This window comes from Pholcus phalangioides, unplaced genomic scaffold (genome assembly GCF_987345545.1).
Source record: "Pholcus phalangioides strain wild (caught in Gottingen) unplaced genomic scaffold, Ppha-v1.0 ptg000007l_1, whole genome shotgun sequence".
NCBI lineage: Eukaryota > Metazoa > Arthropoda > Arachnida > Araneae > Pholcidae > Pholcus > Pholcus phalangioides.
In genome coordinates, this window is record NW_028301600.1 from 48,633,379 (window position 1) to 48,657,878 (window position 24,500).

The 24,500-nt window shown below is 35.7% G+C and overlaps 1 protein-coding gene across 1 annotated transcript in view; it reads left to right on the plus strand.

The window, feature by feature from the left end:
- Window positions 1-24,500, plus strand: part of Ufd4 (ubiquitin fusion-degradation 4-like) — a 222,932-nt gene that overhangs the window by 54,988 nt on the left and 143,444 nt on the right. The window contains exons 13-17 of the mRNA XM_089233406.1: window positions 1,971-2,146; window positions 6,170-6,337; window positions 12,042-12,182; window positions 18,976-19,113; window positions 21,733-21,833. Coding sequence (XP_089089532.1) covers window positions 1,971-2,146; window positions 6,170-6,337; window positions 12,042-12,182; window positions 18,976-19,113; window positions 21,733-21,833 — 724 coding nt within the window. The remainder of the gene's footprint in view (window positions 1-1,970; window positions 2,147-6,169; window positions 6,338-12,041; window positions 12,183-18,975; window positions 19,114-21,732; window positions 21,834-24,500) is intronic.

The following is a 24,500-nucleotide window of genomic DNA, read 5'->3' on the forward strand; positions in this document are numbered from 1 at the left end:
TGCATTCCGTTGACCCCACGCCACCGTGCGGCCCGAAGAAGATGGGCTGCTGAACATAGAGATTGGGAGCAACATGATTGGAGCCAAGTGCTGTTTACAGACGAGTCCCGATTCAGTCTGCAGTGTGACACCCGACGTGTTCTGGTATGGAGGGACAGGGGCACTCGAAATAACCCCGCATTCGTTCGTGAAAGGTCACAATACAGACGAGCTGGTTGGATGGTATGGGGTGGAATCAGCGTAGGCGGACGTACGGACCTGCATATCATTCGGAATGGCACTTTGACGGCCCGAAGGTATGCAGACGAGATACTGCGACCTCATGTCATCCCTTACGCCGGAGCCATTGGAGATTCTTTTGTTTTCCAGGATGATAATGCCCGACCGCATAGAGCTCGTCTGGTGGAGAACATGCTTGAAGCTGAAACAATACAGCGTATGGAATGGCCAGCGTGCTCTCCTGACCTGAATCCAATCGAGCATATTTGGGACATGCTCGATTGCCATTGCTGCGCGACCAAGGCCGCCTGTTACTGTCCGAGACTTGCAGATTGCACTTCTTGAGGAGTGGAACAGTATTCCCCAAAATCTGATCGATAACCTCATCGCATCCATGGCAAACAGGTGTGCAGCAGTCTTAGCTGTTCGAGGAGACCACACGCCCTATTAAAACTCATGCATCATGTCTAAACAGTACTTTTTTTTATCGTTTACATGGAACCAAATTGTCGCCCTAAATCATCTTTTCATGTTTTTTCCATATTTTCAAAGAATTAAAGCTTAATTCCAAATTTTTTTACGTCTTTTTTCTGTATTGCGCATTGATACGCCTGTACTATCCATTGTATGCCAATACGTGGCTGTCTCACACGGTTTTCTTCACTTTTTTGCTTGCTCTCCTAATTGTTTTGAGCAGTGTAGTTCTTAAATATCTTGACTCTAAGAATGAATTGAATTTGCTGATTTGAATCTTGTCTGTTCTCTGCATTTTCGATTCCTCTGTTTCATGAACTATGTTCAGAGTTCAAACTTTGTTTGCTTTTATTACCACAGATCTTGATTTATTAAAAAAAAAATTATACCAAGTATATTTAGATTAGATGAATGGAAACCTGAGTAGTGCAATAAGTTAATGAACAATTTTAGTGTCGTTATCGAATACCTGAACAAAATGGAGATTACAGAGTAGTAACAGAGTAGTATAACAGATGGAGCATTACAGAGTAGTAATGAAGTATTAATTGTTGAATCAATAAGATCATAATTTGTAACAAAGCTATGATGATTTTTGAGAGGTTAAAAGTTGTTGGGGGAATCTCTTGCGCACACACACAAGTGATTTAGCAAATAAATTTCAAAGCTTTGAGGGGCTAGTTTTCATTTTTGAAAACTGGTCAGAGTTTCATACCTGAAGTGGAACATCATTGTTGTTCTATAACAGATGTTTTTGTTTAAAAGAATGCTTATTATTTTACAATTCACTTAATCATCCATCTCCGAACATTCTAGATAATTTTGACCCACAGGTTATTGTAGTTTCATTGATTTAAAACAGAAGGAGCTTATTTCTTTTGATCAATCAATAATCAAAACATTTTAAGCGTACTACAAAGGGCACAATAGCCCATGTCTGTAAGATACGCTCTCTTGTACCAAAGGATGTTTGAAGATGTCACAAGTTTGATACCTGATAAATCCTTGTCAGAATGTTTCCTAATGCAAAGGTAAAGGAACAATGGTAAAATGACTGTAGAACACGTTGCTACCACAGGAAGTTTCCCCACTGAAGGCTTAGCCCACCAACCTCTTGGCAAGATGCATGAGAAAAAAAATATTCAATGTTTTTATTTGGAATTTGCATAAATTATTTGTTATTGCAGACATTTTTGAAAGAAACCGCAATATAATGTTATAAATGTTATTAAAGTTTTTTGGAATAACTGAAATTTCTGTCAATACTTTTTACATAGAAAACAGAGGAGAATTTCTTGAAAAATTACAGCGAGCACGGGGCCAAGTAAAACCAGGCACAACAAGTCAGCCAGTGTTGTCATCACCTGGTTCATTACGATTGGTTGTGGGAAATTGGTCACTTACCAGTAAACGTGAAGGGGAAATGATTATTTACAATTCAGATGGACAGCAAGTAAGTTCAAAAATTTATCCAGTTATTTATCAACTACATAGTTTTATTGATTTTTTTCAGTATTGTACAATGTTAGTGTTAAATTTTTAAAACTTAAATTAGCATTTCATTTGAAACACCATTAAAAAAATAACTTGTTTATTCAGTCAAACTTGGTTAATTTGAAGTGGCAAAACAATGAATCCAATGTGAGAAACAAATTTTGATATTAGTTTTGTCATACAAAGGATTGTGCATCTTCATAGGAAGAGAAATACTTTTTTTTCATTAAAAGTCTATCGTAAAACATGGGTTATCTTCAGGGCTGACCATACATTTTTTTACATGTTGGTCAGATGTTGCATGGCTGTTTATGGCAAAATGTGAAATAAAAAACACCTGTACCTGTTACATAGCTGCCAAGTCTCCCGATTCCGGGAATCTCCCGAATTTTAGCTTCATCCCTCCACCTCCCGAAAATTTCTTAAATCGCAAAAAATCCCTAATTGTCCCAAAAAATCTCGACTTCATTTAAAAGAAATCCCCGCTTATGAAAACACAATCCCTAAGGAATTTCTTGTGTGAAGCCTCTTTTTTTTTTTTTTTTTTCCTCCTTTCGAAATGACGTCAAACATCGTAAATGAGGAAATTCCCCATTTTCAAAATGCTCTGATGGTAACAAGAAAGTTGTTTGTCTTATCGTGCAGGGAAATAGCTTAGCAGCCAATAGTCCTGGATAATAATTGAAGATTAAAGTAACGTGCATATGGTCAAAATTTCTTTTGTTGAAGTTACGTACATGCGATATAACAAAACATGAATACTGATAAGCAAAAACATATTCAATCAATTTTAAAGATACTTATTCCGATGAATTTCCTTTCACAACGTTCCAGAAAAGGGTCGACTTTTCCTTTTTATACAAGTTGTGTTATGGGCATAAACATCGGTCATGGAAAGACTACCATCATCAATCATGGGAAATGAAAAAAAAAACATCAAGCAAATGTCACAAAAAGTCAGTGTTCTTCAAAAATTGACGCTTTTTTCCCCTTCATCTTCCGATGATTTTGGGGTCATTCACGCAGAATGTTTGTTCACAGCGTTTCTGATTGAACGCAATATTTATTTATTTTTTTTAGATCACCATTTTGAAGTTTTGGCCTCCAATTTCACTTGTTTTTTGTGTAGGGATTTTATTCCCAAGGGTTTAACTTCCATGTGTGGAAAATCCCTATTTTATTTGGAAAAATCCCTCTCGTATTTATTAGGGAGTGGTTTTAGCATAAAATACGGTTCCGCACGAATATCTCCCGAATTTTCATTTTCAAAAGTTGGCAGCTATGCTGTAGTGTGTGGAAATTATGAAATTTTATTAATTTTATCTTCAAAGATTTACCCTAACAATTTGGTCGAGAGTAGTAGTCTGACTGTTTGTAGAATTTTTCTGAACTGTCAGCATTTACTCGCACTAAAATGAGGATTTTGCTTCCCTACAACTTTGATTTATCCAAAATATTTGACATTAAATAATCAATTTTAACATTAAATCATACAGAGAACTCTCAAGGGGAGTAAAAATTTGAATTATCCAAAAAGTAGAACTAACCATGCTCAAATCTATAAAATTGCATTTAAAATTACAAGTAGAATGAAATACATTGGATTATCGAGAGACTATGATGTTTGCAGACCTTATAATCAATTGGAATGCAATCAAATACTATACAGGGCGAAAACTTAGACCAATGTTTCTCAAAGTGTGCGTGATGGTGAGCTGGAGATGATTTGTGTGCCTATTTATGCTTTGGAGTGGTTCTTATAAGTGAAAATATCTATTAAACTGATCTGGGGAGCCACAAATAAACCATGAATAAACCACAGATGACAAAAGTTACAGAACCACTAGCTTAAATTGTTGGCTAGAGGAACATGCTTTCAATTGGGCACATAATTTAAATGCTTTTTATATCTTACATGTGTCATTTATTTTAATCAGGGATGAATATATATTTACTGAGATAAATAATTATATTTTTTATACGGTTCATAATACTTTCATTTAGAATTTTATACTTTCAAGTAGAAAGTTGTTGGCCTGTCTCCCAAGCCCAAAAAAAGGGGAAAAAAAGAATGCCAAGTGCAATATTCGCTGAGATATTTGGATTCAAAAATTTCTGAAAATGAGTGGAAAAACCGCATAAACTAATGGATAAGCTCATTCTATATTTCATGTGCTGTTCTTTCCCTAATTTTCAGCAATTTCTTAATTCAAAGATTTCAGTAAATATATTGCACCTACATAAATATAGTTTTTTTTTTGTTGGGCTCAGGAGAGACAGGGCAACAACTTTCTATTTGAAGTTAGAGGATGAGGACTATGAAAAATAAAATTCTGTATCTTTGTACGTATATGGCCCTCAGTAAAATAAATGACATGGACACGCTATTTAAATGTTTTTTCTAATTGAAAGTATGTTTCTATAGCCAATGATTTCATATTATTTGAGGTGAAACAAACTTAAATTTTTACCCCCAAAGTGGAACATGCCGACGTGCATCACAGAACAGTCTGGAAGAAGTTTAAGAAAAATGTATAAAACACTTATGAGAATTTCTTTTCTGCAGAACATTTCCAGTCAGGATCATTGTAGAACAACACAAAATATTCTGCTTTGTGGGCTCTTACATTTACAGTTGAAACTTTTTTTGGCTTAATAATAAAGTGTTCCAGACTCTGCCATGAAGCTGGGCTGAAAGAGATCTTGGCAACAGGATAAGTCTCATGGCAGAGTGCTGACATTAATTCATGTACAGCTGAATATTCATTACGATTCAGGTTACCATAATTTGTCGAAAAATTGAAGAAATTGAAATCATAAGTATGAGAAATAACCAATTCTCTCTCATTTTCAGTAGAATTTCTCATTGCTTTTACACAGCTTTGGGACTGATAAAGTACTACATCAATTCTGCAATGAATGAAAATGTATTCACCAGAAAGAAAGATTTAACCTATCAGATTTGTTTGATGAATATTTGTATCTATGCATAGTCAAATGCATAGAAATACAATTTCTGTATTATGCAAATTACCTTTGTCCATGATTTTAGTAAAGGTTATAAATTAAAATAAGTTTCATTAAAAGAACAATAAACAGGGAATTTTTTATAGAAAAAAGTTGGAAAGAGCGAAATCATGGGAAAATACAAGAATATTCTATTCACACAGGTCATATTAATGAGAACAAATCTTTTTAGATCATTAGGTGTCAATAGAGTAGCATACAAACATTCCCTAAATGCGATCAGCTCTAATTTTCAGAATTTCTTAAGAAAAATATGTTATGATATCTGAGGCCAATGCATTTTCATTGATGTTATAAGCAAGGTTCATTAACATTATTTTTTATTGGAATCAGTTACGACTACCAACTATTGATGTTATAGTCCAAGGTGACTTTACAACTGAGTTTGACTGTATTAGTGTTTTGTTGGTGGTCTTGATAAGAGAGGATAAATGTACTGTGTTTCTGCATTGGGCAAATTTAAGGTGATCATACAACTCATTTATTTTACAGGACATCTTCATATTTTTCCTTTATTTTTAGGTGTCCCTCACTTGAAAGAATCTTTATAAATTTTAATCTTGCATTTTTGTCATGTTCAAGTTTTTTTTGTGAAATACGTTTTAATCTACTAGAATGTTCTGAAGCACTTTATTTCCTATCATTCCCAATCTTCCAGGATTTCATTTGTAACTGGCAATTTTTTTGGTAAAAATTGGTGCTGTTCAGTATTAGCAACCCAATATCCCAAAATTTTCTCTAAAATATATTTAGCCAGGGCTGCAGACTCAGTTTTAAATGAAAGCAATAAGTTGTTTTTTTCTTTAAACTCACATGTGTATGGCAGATATTTTCAACTAAAAGTTATCAAGATAACTTTATTAAATTAATTTAATCTTAGATTTTAATCTGAAAAGTTTATTATTAAATTAATTTATTATTCTTGGTTGCATTAATCTATTTATCTGTATTACAGCAAGCTACTATTCTTAAAGAAGATCATCTGGGGTTTATTTTTGAATCGAATCGTGGTACTAAACATTCCTTCACTGCTGAAACTTCCTTAGGTCCAGAATTTTCCTCTGGTTGGTCTGGCAAAAAAGGGAAACATTTTGTTTCAAAAATGGAGGCTTTGAAACAGAAAGTTAGTTTCTTTTGTGTTTTATAAGAGTACAGGGTGTCCAGGTCAAATGTCCCTAATTTCAAATAGTGAGTAAAAATTCAAAATTTCATGTTAGGTTGTCAGATCTGCAGGAATTTGTTTTTTTTTTTTTTTTCTTTTCACTGTTCATCAACTCTGGTCATATCCCCATATGGCAATATGCTATTAATTTAGTTGGGTCAGAAATCTTTTTCTCTAGAGAATGTCACATTATACTTCCATCATCATCTTGGACATACGGAACTGAAAAATTTAGTTGCAAAATTATTAGAGTTTGTTGACAGATTTACTCTCTAAATGATCATTACAGATACTGTCATTGTTTCAAGCAGCTAAATAGAAAATTGCCATCACCACAGAAGAAAGCACGAGTTATTTTGTGGTATGCTGAAAAACAAATCTGATCTAGCAGTGCAAAAGATGCTCAATGCTGAGAGTGCTAAGAGCAATGAGAAATTACACATCATTTTTCTGAAAACTGGAGGTGGTGAAGAAAACTACAGGTAGAGTTGTTTCAGATTACTGTGAAGAAGGCATCCAGCTTTTTTTTCATAGGATATGGTCATAAGTCAATTTTTTTCTGCTGAGGCATCTATGCTGGCAAACATTTACCTGGACATGCTGCTATTTTATTTAGCATCCCAAGTACAACATTCACAGCCCATTGTTATCTTCCTGTAAGATGGGGACCTTTTGTACTGAAACATAAATTTTCAATCATTTTTTGATACAACTTTTCCTAACAAATAGATCAGATAGGGTGCAGGTTAGACCAATTGTCTGGCCACCCAGATCACAGGACGTTTTTGTTAAATTTCTTCTGCGGATTATATGAAAGACTCTTTTTACAGCAAAACAATCCATGCACCCTCATGCTATTCACAGATGCTGCTGTAACTGTGGGAATGCTACAGCAGACATTGGCTGAAAACTAATTATTGATTGGATATTATCCGGGCAACAAAAAAAGTACCTGTAGAAGGCACTTTGTGATTGATGCTCTATATATTTGTATATTTTTCTCATTCTTCCAAATTCTCGTAATGTGTAGTAACTTCTCAGAAATAAGGACATTTGAACTAGACACACTGCATGATAAGTTGCTGACAGATAAAAGAAGTAAATATATTATTATTTTGTTGATATTCCCATGCAATAAAACAAATTGTGTGATTCAAAACAGTGTTTTTTTTTTTTTAAATTCTTGTGAAAATGTAATTTTAGTTTTAGGGGTACGAACATAATGCGCGCTGGTTTCCGATTCTGCAAGTCGCCACTGTTGCTGATTGGTTAAAAACTTGAATTTCAAGTTTTTTAACCAACCTGTAATGGCATCAACTCACAGATATGAGTGTATGTAAGCCATGTTTTCCTAGGAGTAGGTATTTTGCACCATGTGAATCGAATAAGACCATTTCAAGTCAGCAGAAACATGTAATTTTATCACGCTACACATTTGTGTTTTCCTATTGGGGTGCATCAACTGTTCTGTCTGCATATTTTCATTCAAGCTTTTGATTTCCGGGAAAACACAACAAAAATGCAGAGAAGAATCACAATACGCACACTATATGACACCTTTGACTTCTTCATAACCAATCGGCCAATCACACCTGACGTAAAGCAGTGGTGTGAGATGTCTTGAGCTCTGTAGGAAAACAGTCATACTTCTTTTCCTTTTGGTGAGTAAACAGCATGTCACGCTGGGAAATTCATGTTGTATGTGACTCAAAAAAACTGTTCCTAGAAAAACGGTCTTAAAGTATTTTGCCATCTCAAAATTTTTCTAGGATGCTGTTGTCTTGTGCTTTCTAGCCACAATCCGCTTTGAAACCCTTCTAGGTCTATCAGCCATCTTCGACTTTCAGCCACTGTTATGCTTGGTAGCTGTCTTTCCCTGTTTGCTATAGGCTGTCATTACCATCGACACAGTACTTCTCCCGACACCAACAAGGGTGGCCGTTTTCATTACTGTGGCCCCAGCAAGACAGGCTCGAACAATCATGCCTCTTTCGAAATCTGTGAGGTCAGCCATAACGAAGTTTTAACATCCCAATATACATCGCATCCGAACGCTATCACTGCTACGACTAGACTGATGTGTGCACATTATCACCCACTAAGTGGATCACAGATCCATCCTAAGGTCTCCTGAAATATGATAGCTATTTCTTCAAATTGTGACAGTACCTTGTATATGCATCAGGACCATCAACATTTCTTTTCATCATTGAAAATAACACAGATCCATACCATCACAGATCCATCCTAAGGTCTCCTGAAATATGATAGCTATTTCTTCAAATTGTGACAATACCTTGTATATGCATGAGAACCATCAACATTTCTTTTCATCATTGAAAATAACACAGATCCATTTTTCTCCATATCATATGTGGTTTTGAGCCCACTCCAACCTCTCAAAATGCGTAGTGTTGTGTGTTTGAGTACGTTGCTCTGAGAGGGCTAATTGACAATTTTCATGTAAACCATAAAACCAGTTTTTTATTCTTAAAGCTGTATCTGGCGATATATTCAAACCAGATGCTTCAAATGATTCCACAACCAAACATCACTTGGGTAGGCACCATTATTTTTATCAACCTATTACCATGTGAAGTCGTAAATTGAGATCTTCCCAAACATGATTTTGGGTGGAAAGGCATCTTATTGGCTAAAACGCAATGAATTATGCTTTTGCAGCAATTTAAAGAATTTAAAAATATTCAATAGGCTTACGTTGCAACTTCAGTCTTAAAGTTCTTTTAATCTCATCCACAGAAAGCTTTTTTGCATTTGCAGTCTTGTAAACAAAAGATTTTCTCGCACCTTATTCCGTCTTACTGCATTTATAAGTTTCAAGCCTTAAGTCACGATCATGCATTTTAAATTTGCATGTATTCACTAGCTTCCATTAACTTTTGGGATGCATAATTTTAACAAATTAATGATTATAAATTTAATTTTTATTATTTTATGATAAATGCTCTTTATATTATTGAAAAAAAATGTTTTCATTTTTTGTGAAAAAATCGTACTTCATTATACTATATGCTACAAAAAATATACAGAAAAAACAAGAATATATATAATAAATACATACAAACATATAAAACAAATATAAACTTTTAGTGTGCTCAATGTTTATGCACTAAAGTGATGGACATCTTCGAAAGTCAGATCAAAGTTGCAAAGAAAGTCTGTATTTGCACATATGTCTAGTTAAGCTTGTACTGTTTTGCTGTGATTGGTCAAGAACACTTTCGCTTTTTTATTGACTGAACTTTTATCTTTTTTATTCAAGTAGTTTGCATTTTTGAGAATCTCCTTTTCATGCTCTGAAAATTCAAGAATAACATCTGCTATTCATAGATAGAATCAGTGTCATTGAATAAAATCATATGATGAACGCATGCTCCACTGCAGAAGATTTATGTGTTTGTCCTTGCCTATGGTTTCTTTCATGTTCATGAATTCTAGCCAAAAACTGATTTTTTTCCTCCTGGTTCCAATGTATACCTGTTGTCCAGTGCAGCTCATATGATAAAACCCAGTCATATAGTAGATGTCCAGACCTGAATCACTCTATTTCAGATGTCTGGTGGATAGTTCTAGTTTGAAAATTTTTCAGTTTGCTGTCCAATTTTGTCTGTAATATAGAGAATGGAAGCTAGATGAGGTTTTCTTCTATGTCTATCTCCTCCGATCCTATTTCAGTGTTTTCAAGTATCCACTTGGTCAGAAGGCCTCTACCAAATATTATTTGTTGTCATCAAACTCATTTGACACACATCACTCATGACTTGTACTGCCCCTGGTCCTATAAGTCTTGATGCACATTTTGAGGTGCATGGTTCTATTATAAATCGGAAAATTCACTGTGAAATGCTTGTGTAGTAAGTGTTACAATCACTTCGGAAGAGCTGATAAAAATTACAAAGTCCTCAGCTTAAGATACCACAGTTGCATGATCCAAAATGTGTAGTGAATGACTGCTTGAAAAACTGATCAACAGAGAATTCAGATGATATTTATGCATATTGTGTATTTAGAAACAAGTTCTGCTCCTTTAACTGTCTCCACTTGAGCTATGGATGTGACCAGTGTGCATACTTCACAGAATCTCATTACTTTATTGAAGGGAAATGGTGAAAAGCTGTGCTGAACGTAAAATATTCAATTTTATGCTAATTTCAGCAATCGTGGTATGCCGTTTTTATTGGAAATATGGCAATATCCATAAAAAAAAATTGGTCATGATATTTTATTGAGTTGTTGGTTATAATGCTGGTTCGGGGGAAGGGAGTGCACACACAGCTGCTGCATCATTAAAACAATCAGCAAGTCACGCTTGTATGTTTGAACATTGAATTAACCCTTTGCACTCAAGGCTGTTTCCGCTCGGACTAATCAGCAACTCGAAGCGTTTCGTAGCGCTTTTGGTGAATTTCTTACCTGTAACTTAAAATGATTACACACACAAATTAAAATTAACACATAAAACTTTTATATTTTAATATTTAATGTATCTTTACATCTTTACGAAGATAATTTCTTAAACATTAGTCTTTGTAATTTTGCTTTGTATGATATTTTTACGTAACAATTGCCGAGATGCATGCCCGGCTTTTCGGGAGAAGGCTCTGTGATGGTATGGGGCGTGTGCAGTTGGTGTGATATGGGACCCCTGATACGTCTAGATACGACTCTGACAGGTGACAGGTACGGAAGCATCCTGTCTGATCACCTGCACCCATTCATGTCCATTGTGCATTCCGACGGACTTGGACAATTTCAGCAGGACAATGCGACACCCCACACGTTCAGAATTGTTACAAAGTGGCTCCAGGAACACTCTTCTAACTTTAGACACTTCCGCTGGCCACCAAAATCCCCAGACATGAACATTATTGAACATATCTGGGATGCCTTGTAACGTGCTGTTTAGAAGAGATCTCCACCCCCTCTTGCTCCTACGGATATATGGACAGCCCTGCAGGATTCATGGTGTCAATTACCTCCAGCACTACTTCAGACATTAGTCGAGTCCATGCCATGTCGTGTTGCGGCACTTCTGCAGGCTCGCGGGGCCCTACACGATATTAGGCAGGTGTACCAGTTTTTTTGGCTCTTCAGTGGTAGTTATCACCGCGCATCGAATTTCCACACCAAACAAAGTAGTGAGCGAGAGTCACCTCTCGAGTTGCTGCATTAAATCATGTGGTGAGCGAGAGTCACCTCTTGAGTGCAAAGGGTTAATATAGATTTTATATAAGCCTCATTATGCTAAACATGAAAAACATTCAAAGAGAATGATCTGTATAAGAAATTAAATGTCGTCCTAGTTAGAACATAATTGTTTTCAGATGGGAAAAAAATTAATGCAAAAACAGTATCCATTGGCAAACTGAAAAATTCAGATGAAATATTGTTTAAGAGAATAATTGTTTTATGTAAGTTCTGATGCAATAAGAGATACTTAAAGAATAGCTATTTTAGAGCTCAGGATGAAATTACAGCTGTTTTCTACCAAATATTTGAGGTAGCATGTGGATATTTTCGATCATTCAGAACTTTTTACATTTTTGATTGCAGGAAATTTTTTGAGGAAAAAAAATGTTCCCTAAAGTTTCACTCTTTTCCTTTGTAAAGTTTTATATTAGTAAAACATATATAACTTTTCTAGGTGCGTTCTCTAGCCAAAGAGATATACGATGAACATTTCAAATCTGCTCAAGCTCAACCCAGAGGATTGGTTGCAAAACTGTGCAATATAATTGCACAAATTGAACGTGCTTGTCAAAAACAAATTTCAAATCTACATACTGTAAGTAATTTACTTTCCCAAAAACTTTAATGGTTATATACAGTACATTTTAGAATTGTACTCACTAGAAAAAGCATCCTATATAGTGCAGTAAAAGTTTAAACTGAATGTATTGTATATAGGCTACATGTTAAAATCTAGACACTTATGTGATGTGGTTTGTTTTTTAAAAAATATCAGTCATTAAAGACTGTCATTGTTTTGAAATAAATAAAATTATATTAATTTAGATGTAAATCAGTATGGTGTTCTAGATAAGGAATTTTATTGCATATGTGTGAGAAAACATTTGTTTTTCAGCTTACATATTAAACTGATTGGATTGTCCCTATTCATCTCACGCCATGCCCCTACAGATTGTACTATTGTAGCAGTAACCACCCAGTGTTTTTTAATAAAGACTTCAAAAATATTGATTAGTTATATTACAATTACAGTTAAGCAATCTCTTGCTGATTTTAGCCGATGGCAGTTGATTTTCAACACTTGATGATGATTTTCAACACTTTAGCATCCATCTGATGAATTTTTATTTATGTTTTTATGTGGTCAGGGGAGTGTCCCAGCGAGTGAAATCATATTTCATTTTAGATAAAACAGTAGTGCAAAAATATCGAAGTATAGACACAAGGGAACAAATTTTTTACTGATCTGTTGTATTCCTGAGTTTTTTTTATGTAAACAATATCATCTTTTCTCATGCAGCAGTTACTTTTCCTGATTATAATTATATAACTTCTTAATAAATTTTTAAGGGGGAAAAGGGGGAGTACACTCCCTCTTTCCCCCCCTTTAAATAGGAAAATGGGCCACATTACGTTTTTTATGGATATAGAGTAGGATTTTTTTTCTTCTCTCTCAGGTTGGCAGGTCTGCTGGATTGATTCACATGTGAATTGAATATTATTTCAGCTTATACTACAATATATTTTTTTGTTCATTGTCAACTTCAACCAGCATAGATGAAGGACAGAATCATAAGGTACTTCTTTCACGAACTACATAATATTAGTTACACCAAGGGTTCTTAGCCATGTTAGGTTCAACAGCTGCAAATCAAAATCAACAACACAATCAACTTCATGACCCATGGCTTTATTTTGAATATCAAAATACTTAATAAATATTCCTTGTTTGGCTTGGTGCATGACCCATCTCTGAAGCTCTCATGATCCAGGTCTGCACCGTGACCCATAGGTTATAAACCCCTGAGTGATAAATATCAGTATCACCCATAGGTTATGAACCCCTGAGTGATAAATATCAGTATCACCCATAGGTTATGAACCCCTGAGTGATAAATATCAGTATCACCCATAGGTTATGAACCCCTGAGTGATAAATATCAGTATCTACAAGACCATGTGTGAAAGAAAGTCTTAACTCTGTTATTCCTTAAGGGTGTGTCACAGTTCTCCGGGGTGTCATTAAATTCTTCAGGGGTGCTGCAAGATACCATGGGGGGGGGGAAAGGAATGAAATTATATTAAATGTAAAAGTAATAGAGATGAGAGAGAGAGATTAAAGTCACTCATTTTTTTCCCTTTTCTCCATGGTTCAGCCACACATGCGCTATTATACTGTTATTGAATTTTTTAGATAGGTCATATAAATTGGTTTTTTTTTTTCATGTATTCAAAATGAATTTGAATCAAATTCATAAGCTGTTATGGTGCTGTGCCCAGAGATCAACCGAGGGTGCTGCAAATGAAATAAGTTTAGGAATTCCTGGTCGAACTAATAAATAAATATTAATCAAAGGAAGATGTAGTAGTACAAAGGCCACAACAAGCAAGTTGCACAACGAGGTGGCTGAAAAATTATGCCCATAAAAAATATGGATGTCAAAATGTCACCAAACTACCCAATATAAAAATATATCACCAAAACAATTATAATATACACTGGAGAGCCAAAAAAAAACTGACCTGCCTAATATCGTGTAGGGCCCCCCACGAGCACGCAGAAGTGCCGCAACACGACGTGGCATGGACTCGACTAATGTCTGAAGTAGTGCTGGAGGCAATTGACACCATGAATCCTGCAGGGCTGTCCATAAATCCGTAGGAGTAAGAGGGGGGTGGAGATCTCTTCTGAACAGCACGTTGCAAGGCATCCCAGATATGTTCAATAATGTTCATGTCTGGGGATTTAGGTGGCCAGCGGAAGTGTCTAAAGTCAGAAGAGTGTTCCTGGAGCCACTTTGTAGCAATTCTGGACGTGTGGGGTGTCGCATTGCCCTGCTGAAATTGTCCAAGTCCGTCGGAATACACAATGGACATGAATGGGTGCAGGTGATCAGACAGGATGCTTACGTACCTGTCACCTATCAGAGTCGTATCTAGATGTATCAGGGGTCCCATATCACGCCAACTGCACATGCCCCATACTATCACAGAGCCTCCGCTAGCTTGAACAGTCCCCTGTTGACATGTAGGGTCCATGGATTCATGAAGTTGTCTCCATACCCGTACATGTCCATCAGCTCGAAGCAATTGGAACCGAGACTCGTCAGACTAGGCAACGTGTTTCCAGTCCTCAACAGTCCAATGCTGGTGTTGTCGGGCCCAGGTGAGGCGTAAAGCTTTGTGTCGTGCAGTCATCAAGGGTACACGAGTGGGCCTTCGGCTCCGAAAGCCCATATCAATGATGTTTCGTTGAATGGTTCGTACGCTGACGCTTGTTGATGGCCCAGCATTGAAATCTGCAGCAATTTGCGGAAGGGTTGCATGTCTGTCATGTTTAATGATTCTCATCAGTCGTCCCGTTCTTGCATGATCTTTTTCCGGCCGCAGCGATGTCATAGATTTAATTTTTTACCGGATTCCCGATATTCGCGGTACACTCGTGAAATGGTCGTACGTGAAAATCCAAATTTCATCGCTACCTCTGAGATGCTATGTCCCATCTCTTGTGCGCTGACTATAACACCACGTTCAAACTCACTTATATCTCGATAACCTGCCATTTTGTAGCAGCAGTAACCAATCTAACAACTATGCCAGACACTTGTGTTATATAGGCGTTGCCAACCGCAGCGCCGTACTCTGAGTGGTTCCATATCTCTTTATTTGCATACGCATGCCTGTACCAGTTTTTTTGGCTCTTCAGTTTATAATACACTGCCCATAAAAAAGATTATGGTTCTTATTTAAGTATGGGTAGCTTTTTGATTTATCCCACCATGCCTATCTTACTTTTTAAATGTATAAATTGTGTTAAAATTCACAACCCCTAGAGGTAAGCTATTGCATTTATTAACAACTCTATTACTGAAAAACTCCTTGTGACATCACAACCTGGAATTGTCCCTTACTAAATGATACTGGTGTCCCCTTGTCAGAGTAATTGAGATTGCTGGTGTATTAATAACTAATGGTCCATCCTATCCGTACCACTGAAAATTTTAAACACTTAAATCATATCCTCCAACACTTGTGTTCCTCTAATGTAAACATGCTCAAGAAATCAAGTCTTTCTTCATAGCTCAAGCCTTGTGTAGTAGCTCTTCTCTGCCACACGTAGCTCTTCTCTGCATCCCATGAACCAAGTCTATGTCCCTCTGTAGGTACGGTCACCAAAACCTAATGGCATGCTCCAGTATAGGACGAAATAAGCCTTGGAAAAGCAGAAGGATGACTCCAGGAGAACACAAAGAGACCTTTTTAAGAATGAAACTGAGCATTCTATTCACGTTTTGACAACTGCTGAACGATGTTCAGAAAACCTAAGTTGCTCATCAATGAGAATTCCCAAATCGATGACCCTAATTGCATCCGGGATAGTAATACCATTCAACACATGGATGAAACGTTGGTTGTTTGAACCAAAATGAGTGACCATGCACTTATCAACACTAAAGCCCATGCTGCAATCATATTCAAGTTTGTCTCTCAAGCATCTCCCTATTGCTCGCCACCCATTAACTTCGTCATCTGCAAATTTGCTAACAATCCTATCGATACCCTTATCATGTTTATTGATAAAAAGTGAAAAATATGGGCCAGGCACTTCCTTAAGGGAACTCCACTTTTGACACCTGTCCAATTACAAAATTTCTCGTTCACCATAACTCATTGTGACCTTTCTCTCAACCACAATTCTATCCAATTCAAGTTGCCTCCAATTCGAATCTCGTGTAAATGCTTCAAAAGTTTACCATGTTGGACTTGATCGAATGCCTTTTGGAAATCAAGGTAAACAACATCAACGTTTATGCCATTTCCCAAAGCTTTAGTCACATGATTGTAGATGCAAAGGAGGTTTGTTACACATGACTTCCTTTTCATGAACCCATGCTGGTTTTCTGACAATTTTATTCTCATCTATGCACTTCACAAACTGCCTTTTGATGATGATCTCCAAAATTTTCAAGAGGGAGCTCATCAAACTCGCTGGACAGTAATTGGACACAGTAGTGGGGGTATAAAAAAATTAAAGTTTATATATAGCTCAGGGCCGTTGTGTGCTTTTTCAGGGCCATGGGGCAGACTTTTCTTTGGGGCTCTTCGTAAAAGGAAGCCCTGGAGCAGTGCTCTGGTTGCCCCAGCCTAGTTACAGCCCTGATATAGCTCCAATCTAAGAAATTTGAATAGTAATTAATAAACATAATTGTTACTCTCTCTGTTGTATCACAGGAAAAACAAAAAAAAAAGCATGAAAATGAAAATTTTCTGATATTAGTAATTGAAATTCCTCACTTTTTTCAATCATCTCCATATTTCTTTCAAGGATTCATTATTTTGGTACAGTGGAACTTCGGTTGACAAGTGGTTCGGTTAACAGGCAATTCACATAACAAGCAAAAATTTTGAACAAATTTTGACTCCCTTAACAACAGAGCCGTCAGCGTGCCTCACTCGAAAAATGAACACGTGTGAGCTTGACTGTTTATGACATGAAACTAAAAGTAATCTCGTAATCATGGATATGTGCACTCAGATTTTTTTTATTCTGTGTCCAAGTGTAGTGACTCTGCTATTTAAGTACCTGTGCTCCGACGATGGCCTCCATGATGAAGAAGGTTGAAAAGAAAAGCCGTAGATGATTACTCTGGAACTTAAGAAAGAAATCGAAAAGCATCAGCAAGGTATGGGAGTCGCTGACATTGCAAGATCCTATAAGAAGTCTACATCCATGATTTGCACAATATTAAAGAAGAAAGAAGAGATCTAAATACAACAAAAGGAGTTTCAAGTGTATGAAAGGAACCATGTGCTGGAGGAAGTAGAAAAGTTGCTGCTCATGTGGTTCAATAAAAAGCAACTAGCTGGTGATACTGTGACTGAGAACATTATCTGTGAACAAGCCAAGACTTTATGTACGTTGATCTCGTAGACGAACTACCAGGTGTGTCAACAGAAAACAAAGGCGGCTTTCAGGTGAGCAGGGAATCGTTAAAAAACTTTAAGAAGAGAAGTGGCATCCATAGGTTTTTGAGGTATGGAGATGCAGCTATGCGGATGCTAAGGCAGCTTAAGAGTTCAACAAGCTCATGGTTTCCGAGTGTTATCTGCCGCAGCAAGTTTTCAACTGTGGGATGAGACGGGGCTTTTCTGGAAAAAGATGCTGAAGAGGGCCTACATTACAGCAGAAGAGAATGCAATGCCCATGCAAGACTGTCTCACCCTCTTGTTCTGTGCTAATGCAAGCAGGGATTTTAAAGTAAAACCTCTACTTGTGTACTATTCTGAGAATTCACAAGCTTTCAAGAAATGCAAGGTGCAAAAGAGACAGTTAAACATTATGTGGAGATCAAACAGCAAGGCTTGGGTCACTCGTATCTTGTTTATTGAGTGGATCGATGAGGTCTGCTGTCCTTCAGTGAAAAATATCTTTCAGAAAAGAATCTGCCACTCAGTCATGCTGGTTATGGATAATGCTCATTCTCCAAGCCTTAAGGATAATGCTCATTCTCTAAGCCTTAAGGATAATGCTCATTCTCCAAGCCTTAAGGATGACTTACTGGAGGAATTCCAGTTCATTGAGATCAAGTTCCTCGTAACATCATTCCATTACTCCCAACAGATGGACTAATATGTAATTTCAAACTTCAAAAAGCTTTACACCAACGAACTAGGAGGGAACAAACCTTACCCTCTGAGAGTTTTGGAAAAAACATTTCAACATCATGTACTGCCTCAAAATCAGCAATATAGCCTGGGGTGACTTAAATTCTGCTTGGACTTAAACTTTGGGCTGATTGCGTTATTGAACACAATGAGGGGCTAGCTCATGAACAAGCGTTACCAGTTGTCGAAGAGATTGTGCCTTGGAACTGGAGGTGAATGAGAAGGACATTCAAGAATTACTGAAGTAACATGGCCAGGAGTTAACTGTGGATGAATTGATGAATCTTCATTGTGCATAATAGCAAAAGCCTATGGACTGGATCTTGTCTGAGGAAGATAGAAATCTGGCTTAGTCATTTTACTGTACCTTTATCTAAATGACATAGCTGTAGCTCTCTTTGTTAAAAAGTTATTTTAGGTCAGAAAGACTTTCCTATGCCCAGTATATTATGGTGTGTTTGAAATGCAGTGTGTGATGGTGTTAGTCTGAAATATCAAATATAAATGCAACATGCACAAAGGTGTAACTTATCTTCGAGAAATTTTTTTATTTTGGTCATTGTCTGGATGCAGTTTACCTTCTAGATATTACTTTAATAATTTCTCCCCAATTATGCTCATGAATGGTACCTATCATCCAGTCAGTAAAAGCTTAAACTGACTGTGACATTTTTCATACCCTGTGTTAAGTTTGTATTTATGTTTTGTATATATCTTTTCAGTCCAATGAGTGGAAAACTATCTTATGGGGTGCCCTTATTGAATTAGCTGTTCTACTTCATGATGAAAGAGCATTATCAGCATATGAACTTCATGCTACAGGAGTAGTTCAGGCATTACTCAAGCTGCTTGGAAAAAATGTGAGCTTGTTTTTTTGTTTTTGAACTAGGTTTAATTTAATTGTTGAAAACTTGTAATGTTCCTTCACAAAATCATGCTTGCTCTTTCTAAATCTGATGTCAAATTTAACGCCTTTTAAATAAGACCCATGGCATAGGGAAAAACATCACTTTTCAGATTTGACTATGGCAGTTGCTTTTTAATTCAGAAATGTTATCAACACAGAAGCTAAGAGATATGTCAACCTTGAAAATTTTGATGTATGACTTAGATTAGTGTTTTGAATAGAAGGAAAGGTAGTATTTTCATCTCCTCTCTTCTAATATAGTTTCCAATCTGAAATCAGGATTTCAATGGTGAATTCAAAGTTTGAGGTTCACACCCTTTCATTTTCCTTTTTCCCAACATTGAAATTTTGATTTTTTTTAGAAATTGAACCTTTGTATGTGCTATCAAAAGAACTGCTTGCACTTTCGTGGTTTTAGTGGGTTGTCGACAACATGTTCAAGAGTTTAAAAATAAGTATTATGTACATTGAACCTGATCAGAAATTCTTATATCTTAGGGTTCTAATAAGTTTTCTTCTATCTTTTTTCAAGTTTGAAACGTTTAATCTGAAATGTTTATAATTACCCTAGACATATGTGAATGTTTTTTCTAAATGAAAAAATATAGTTAATATCAATAGTAGTTGGGAAAATTCTTATGATAAGAATGACTTGAACACCATACCTCTGCCACTGCATTTATCCTGTTGCTAAGATCTCTTCCAACCCGATTTTGTGGCAGAGCTTGAGGACTAGAAAGAAAATGAAGTGCATGTTCACACTGTCATTCAAAATTGAGTTATTAGATACATTTTTCTTTTTTAAATTTAATAAAATTTGCTATTACACCATATAATTACTGCAATTTATACCATATAATAGTGAAAGTACTCTACATTACCCAGATTGCTAGTGATGCATGTGAGAGCAGGAATGTCTGAAACTGACATTGCAAGGGGACACTTAAAATGAAGCTTATGGGAGATATCAGCCACAACAGTAACACTGGTGGCACAGTTACTTCGCACCCATTTCTTTCATTTCGTTTCATCATCTTCCTCAAATGACGTTCATATTCTGTGGAGTAAATTCAAAGCTGTTATTGAAAAATGCAAAGCTTCTTTTCCCATCAGAAATACCTCTTCAAAATGTGTCTTTAATCCCTGGATCAATCGTGATATTATCCATTTAAAAAGAAGTATTCGCCAAAATGTCTGCAAACTTAAATTCAATAACTCTCTTTTTCTCAGAAATGAAATCTCAGCCTCTACACCTGACCTTAAAGATCTCATCCTTTGCCAAAAAACAAAATTACCTAAATAACTCTTTACCTCAATACCTGAAAAATAACCCCTCAAAATTTTGGAATTTTCTTTTCCCTAAATCAGCTGACCCATCGTCCCTTAAAATTGATACCATCGACCCTACTTCTCACCTTGATATCGCCACAGAATTCAATCTGGCTTTTTCGTCAGTTTATTTCCTCTGACCCCACTTTTTCTCAGTACTACTTTTCCGAGTCATTATTCAAGAATAGTCCTGTCTTCTCTAAAGCAGGCTTTCTGAACCTTTTAACTGAAACCCCACTCCACTGGCCCAGATGGGATCCCAAATGATATTCTCAAATTTTGTGCTGATGAAATTTCTAATTACCTTTTAATTATCTTCAAAGTCTCATTAAACTCATCTAAATAGCCCTCTGACTGAAAAATTAATAAAAGTATCACAATTCATATAAATCAGGTTCTCTTTCAAATCCCCTTAATTTCAGACCCGTCGCTATCACCTCTACTTGCTACAAGCATTTTGAGCACATAGTTGCCAAGAAAATCCGCTCGCATCTTGATTAAATAAACATCTTTTTCTCTAATCAACATGACTTTCTATCATCTTTATCCGTAACTACCAAACTGATATAATTTTGACATCCTGACATCTCCCTCAAACCAAGAAATGACTGATTTACAATTTCATTCTTCTCATTTATTCCTGTTAGTCATGTGTATGACCAGCCCTCCCACTTACTAAAAGAAATCACCTGGGTTGCAGGTTTTCAAATGTTGAGAACTACTGTTGTATGTTGACCATCTTGTCTGAGTTGATCAGAAAATTTTTGTTCCATGGGTTGCTAACTTACATAGGTTTTGATCATGTATTAAGATGTAAAACTCAATATTTCCCAGTCTTACAGTTAACACAAACATTTTCTGTCAGAAAAACCAATTTTATGAAATTATGAAAAACAAAGAATAGTTCCTTCAGGGAAACAAATGAGCCAATTGGTGGGTTCATATATAAATAGTTAATTGTGCCACCATTATAAAATAGAAAATAATTTCTTAGTCCTTTATTGTTTTATTTCATACAGGTTTGACTTCATCCCATATGAAGTCATTCTGGTTGACTTCATATAAATAGGAAATACCTTTTCTTGGAAATTTGCATGTAAATACAGCTGAAACTAATTGTGCAGATTTTTTCAAATGTTAGTGTAACTGCCCATATTGTTTTAAATGTTAGTTTGATTTTTTATTTTTATGAATGGTTTTCAGTTGATGACATTGTTCTTTTTTTTCATATGAAATGTGGAAGAAATGTGAAAGTCAAATTCTTTCTTGTCATTCAAACAAATTGCAAAAGCAGCGTGTGGTGATTTTTACAAAATGTTTCCATGAACAGACATTTTTTCATGGGTAAGGTAAATTTTCCAGTATATTTTAATTGTCATTGCAGAATTTTTTTTTTAATAGTTTTAGTAAATTTTATTACAGTTTATGTATATTTTTACTTAGTTTCATTACAGTTTATAGTTCTACTGTAAAAACCTTTCTTAACAGACACCTCTCAAATGTGGTCTCTTTTATGGCCAAATAATAATTTCCCCTTGTACAGTCAAATCCAATTATAACATTCGAAGGGACTCAAAAAATCACTTCGTTATAATGAAATTTTTTTATAACGGAATTCCTGATTTTACAAATTTTAAATTTGTTAAAAGAATTCTGTTGTGGGGGAATTTGATTCCATGGAAAAAATTACTTGTTTACTTTCTAGATAATAAAAAGAATAAAGTTAAATTTTAAAAATAACTCAAATCAATGTATGTTGAATTTTTCTTTTGTATTTACTTACTTCACATATTATGGATTATTTACCTCATTATATTGAGGTAAATAATCCATATTGTTTTTTATACAAGTATTGGAGAAGCTGAGAAAACAAGAAATTCCTCTAAAGCATATGCATGCTCAAACGAGCGAAATGCTTGAAAGATTTTGCATCCAAAAGCACATGCAAATTCCAAAGTCTTTTCTCATATGCATGGTTACTGGCACATTTCGGGAATAAGTGTCCAGAATGTCTTGTAAAGATAGCTACGTCCACGTGTTGAAAATTTAAAAGTCTATTTTTTTGTATGGAATCCTATAACTGCTGTTTGAGTTTTAAGTGTTTGTTTACTCTAGCATCTTAACTTCAGAAATGATTTTGTTTTTCTTTGATCGAAAACTGTTTTCTTTTGAGGCTACTCATTTTGAAACATAAGAAATATGAAACATTCCTAACATTTACCACAGATTTTATTTCTTTTTCATGCACTATATTGGTTTAAATTTCTCTTCGCAAGCTATAAAAAAACAACCCTTTTTCCCCAACAATTCAGCAAGTTAATTCTCTGAAACTGATTTTACAGGATCATTTTTGAAATGCTCTGTACTCTTTTGTTGGATTTTCAGAAACTTGTTTTTTAATTTGTTATAACAGATTTTTCATTTCTCAACATTGGATTTCACAATACATTGTTCTTATATATACTTATTTGAGGATTAGAAAAGTTTTTGTTGCAACAAGATTTTTGCTATAACATATTAGTTAAAACTGGATTTCGCTGTATAATAAAGGTATTTATTTCAAACCCCTGAAAATGGCCACTCCTGTTTTACAGATCCACCGGTGTCTGTAAAAGAGAGGTTTTTACTGTATTACAGTTTATTTCATAGTTATTTATTATATTTTCATAGTATTTTTCTCCCATTCATTTCATGCATGTTTTATTTACAATTAAACCATAACTTATTAATACATTGAATTCTGAAAACCTGGTCTTTGGTTGAAAATGTGATATTAGGTTTAGCTCACACATCTAGGGCAGCATTTTTAAGTAAGCATTTATTTGAGGACAAACGTTCCCTCAAAGCTGCACACGAATGAAAAGCCTTTTGCTAACACTGAGTTTCTGAAGCACTGAAGAAATTTACTATATTGTATGCACACAGAAGCATGTTTTGTCATTCCCTGCAGATTTCAAAATGGGCGCCGAATAACAACACGTTCATTCAGGTGTACAAAAATGCTAGACTGAACATTTCTGAGAACCGTTGAATGAACACCAAGGAGCAAAGAAACTCCTGGTCTTTGCCATAGCTACTGACCATACTATTCAACAAGGTGTGACTCATAATGAATAACCGATTATTTACATAAATTTAATACCTTTTCGAGAAAATTGCAAATAGAAAAATTCATCTAAAGAAAAAGTAAAATACTCAAAACAGCTGTTTGAAAGCCTAAAAATGAAATTCATAAAATTTTAGACTTGTCTTATCTGAATCTTTATTGCTATTTCCATTCAATTAGGAGTGGTGTGATTCAAGTATTACATCAGCAGATTTTTAGCCATTTTTGACCCGCCCCCCATCAGCAAAATTTTGTCAGCTCTGTCCCTACCTTCTAATGCATATCGGGATCAGATGTATGCAAGGGGTCGAGCATGGAGTTCTCATGCCCATTTCTCCCAGATGATAAAAAAAAATTTCATGCAAAATATATTTTTTTAAATTAAAATTTCAGGCGAAAATACCTTTGTACATTATTATAATCAATGTCTGTTAATTTCAATGCTATTTGAAGGCTAAGAACTTGAAATCCCTCTAAGAAATTCATCGTGACCCACCCTCTAAGTCATTTATGCTATAAACCCATGACCTGATGACCAAATGTGGCCTTCAGGGTTATCTGATGTGTCCGCTACCTCAAACCTAATTTTGTAAAAATGAACTAAGCACATTCACAGATCACTTAAGTGGCCAGTGACACAGTTCCAGAACACTTATGACACAGTTTTAGAGCACTCAAGTGCCCCCCCCCCCAGTGCAGTTCTATATCACTCAAGTTACCCGCAGCACACTCCCAGAATACGTAAGTGATCAGCAGCGCAACTATGGATCACTTGAGTGACACGTAGCACTGTTCCAGAGCAGAGTGCTTAAGTAGCCTGCAACATAATTCTTGAGTGCTTGAGTGGCTCGGACATGCTTCCAGATGACTTGAAGGATCCATGGAACATTTAGAGATCACTAAAG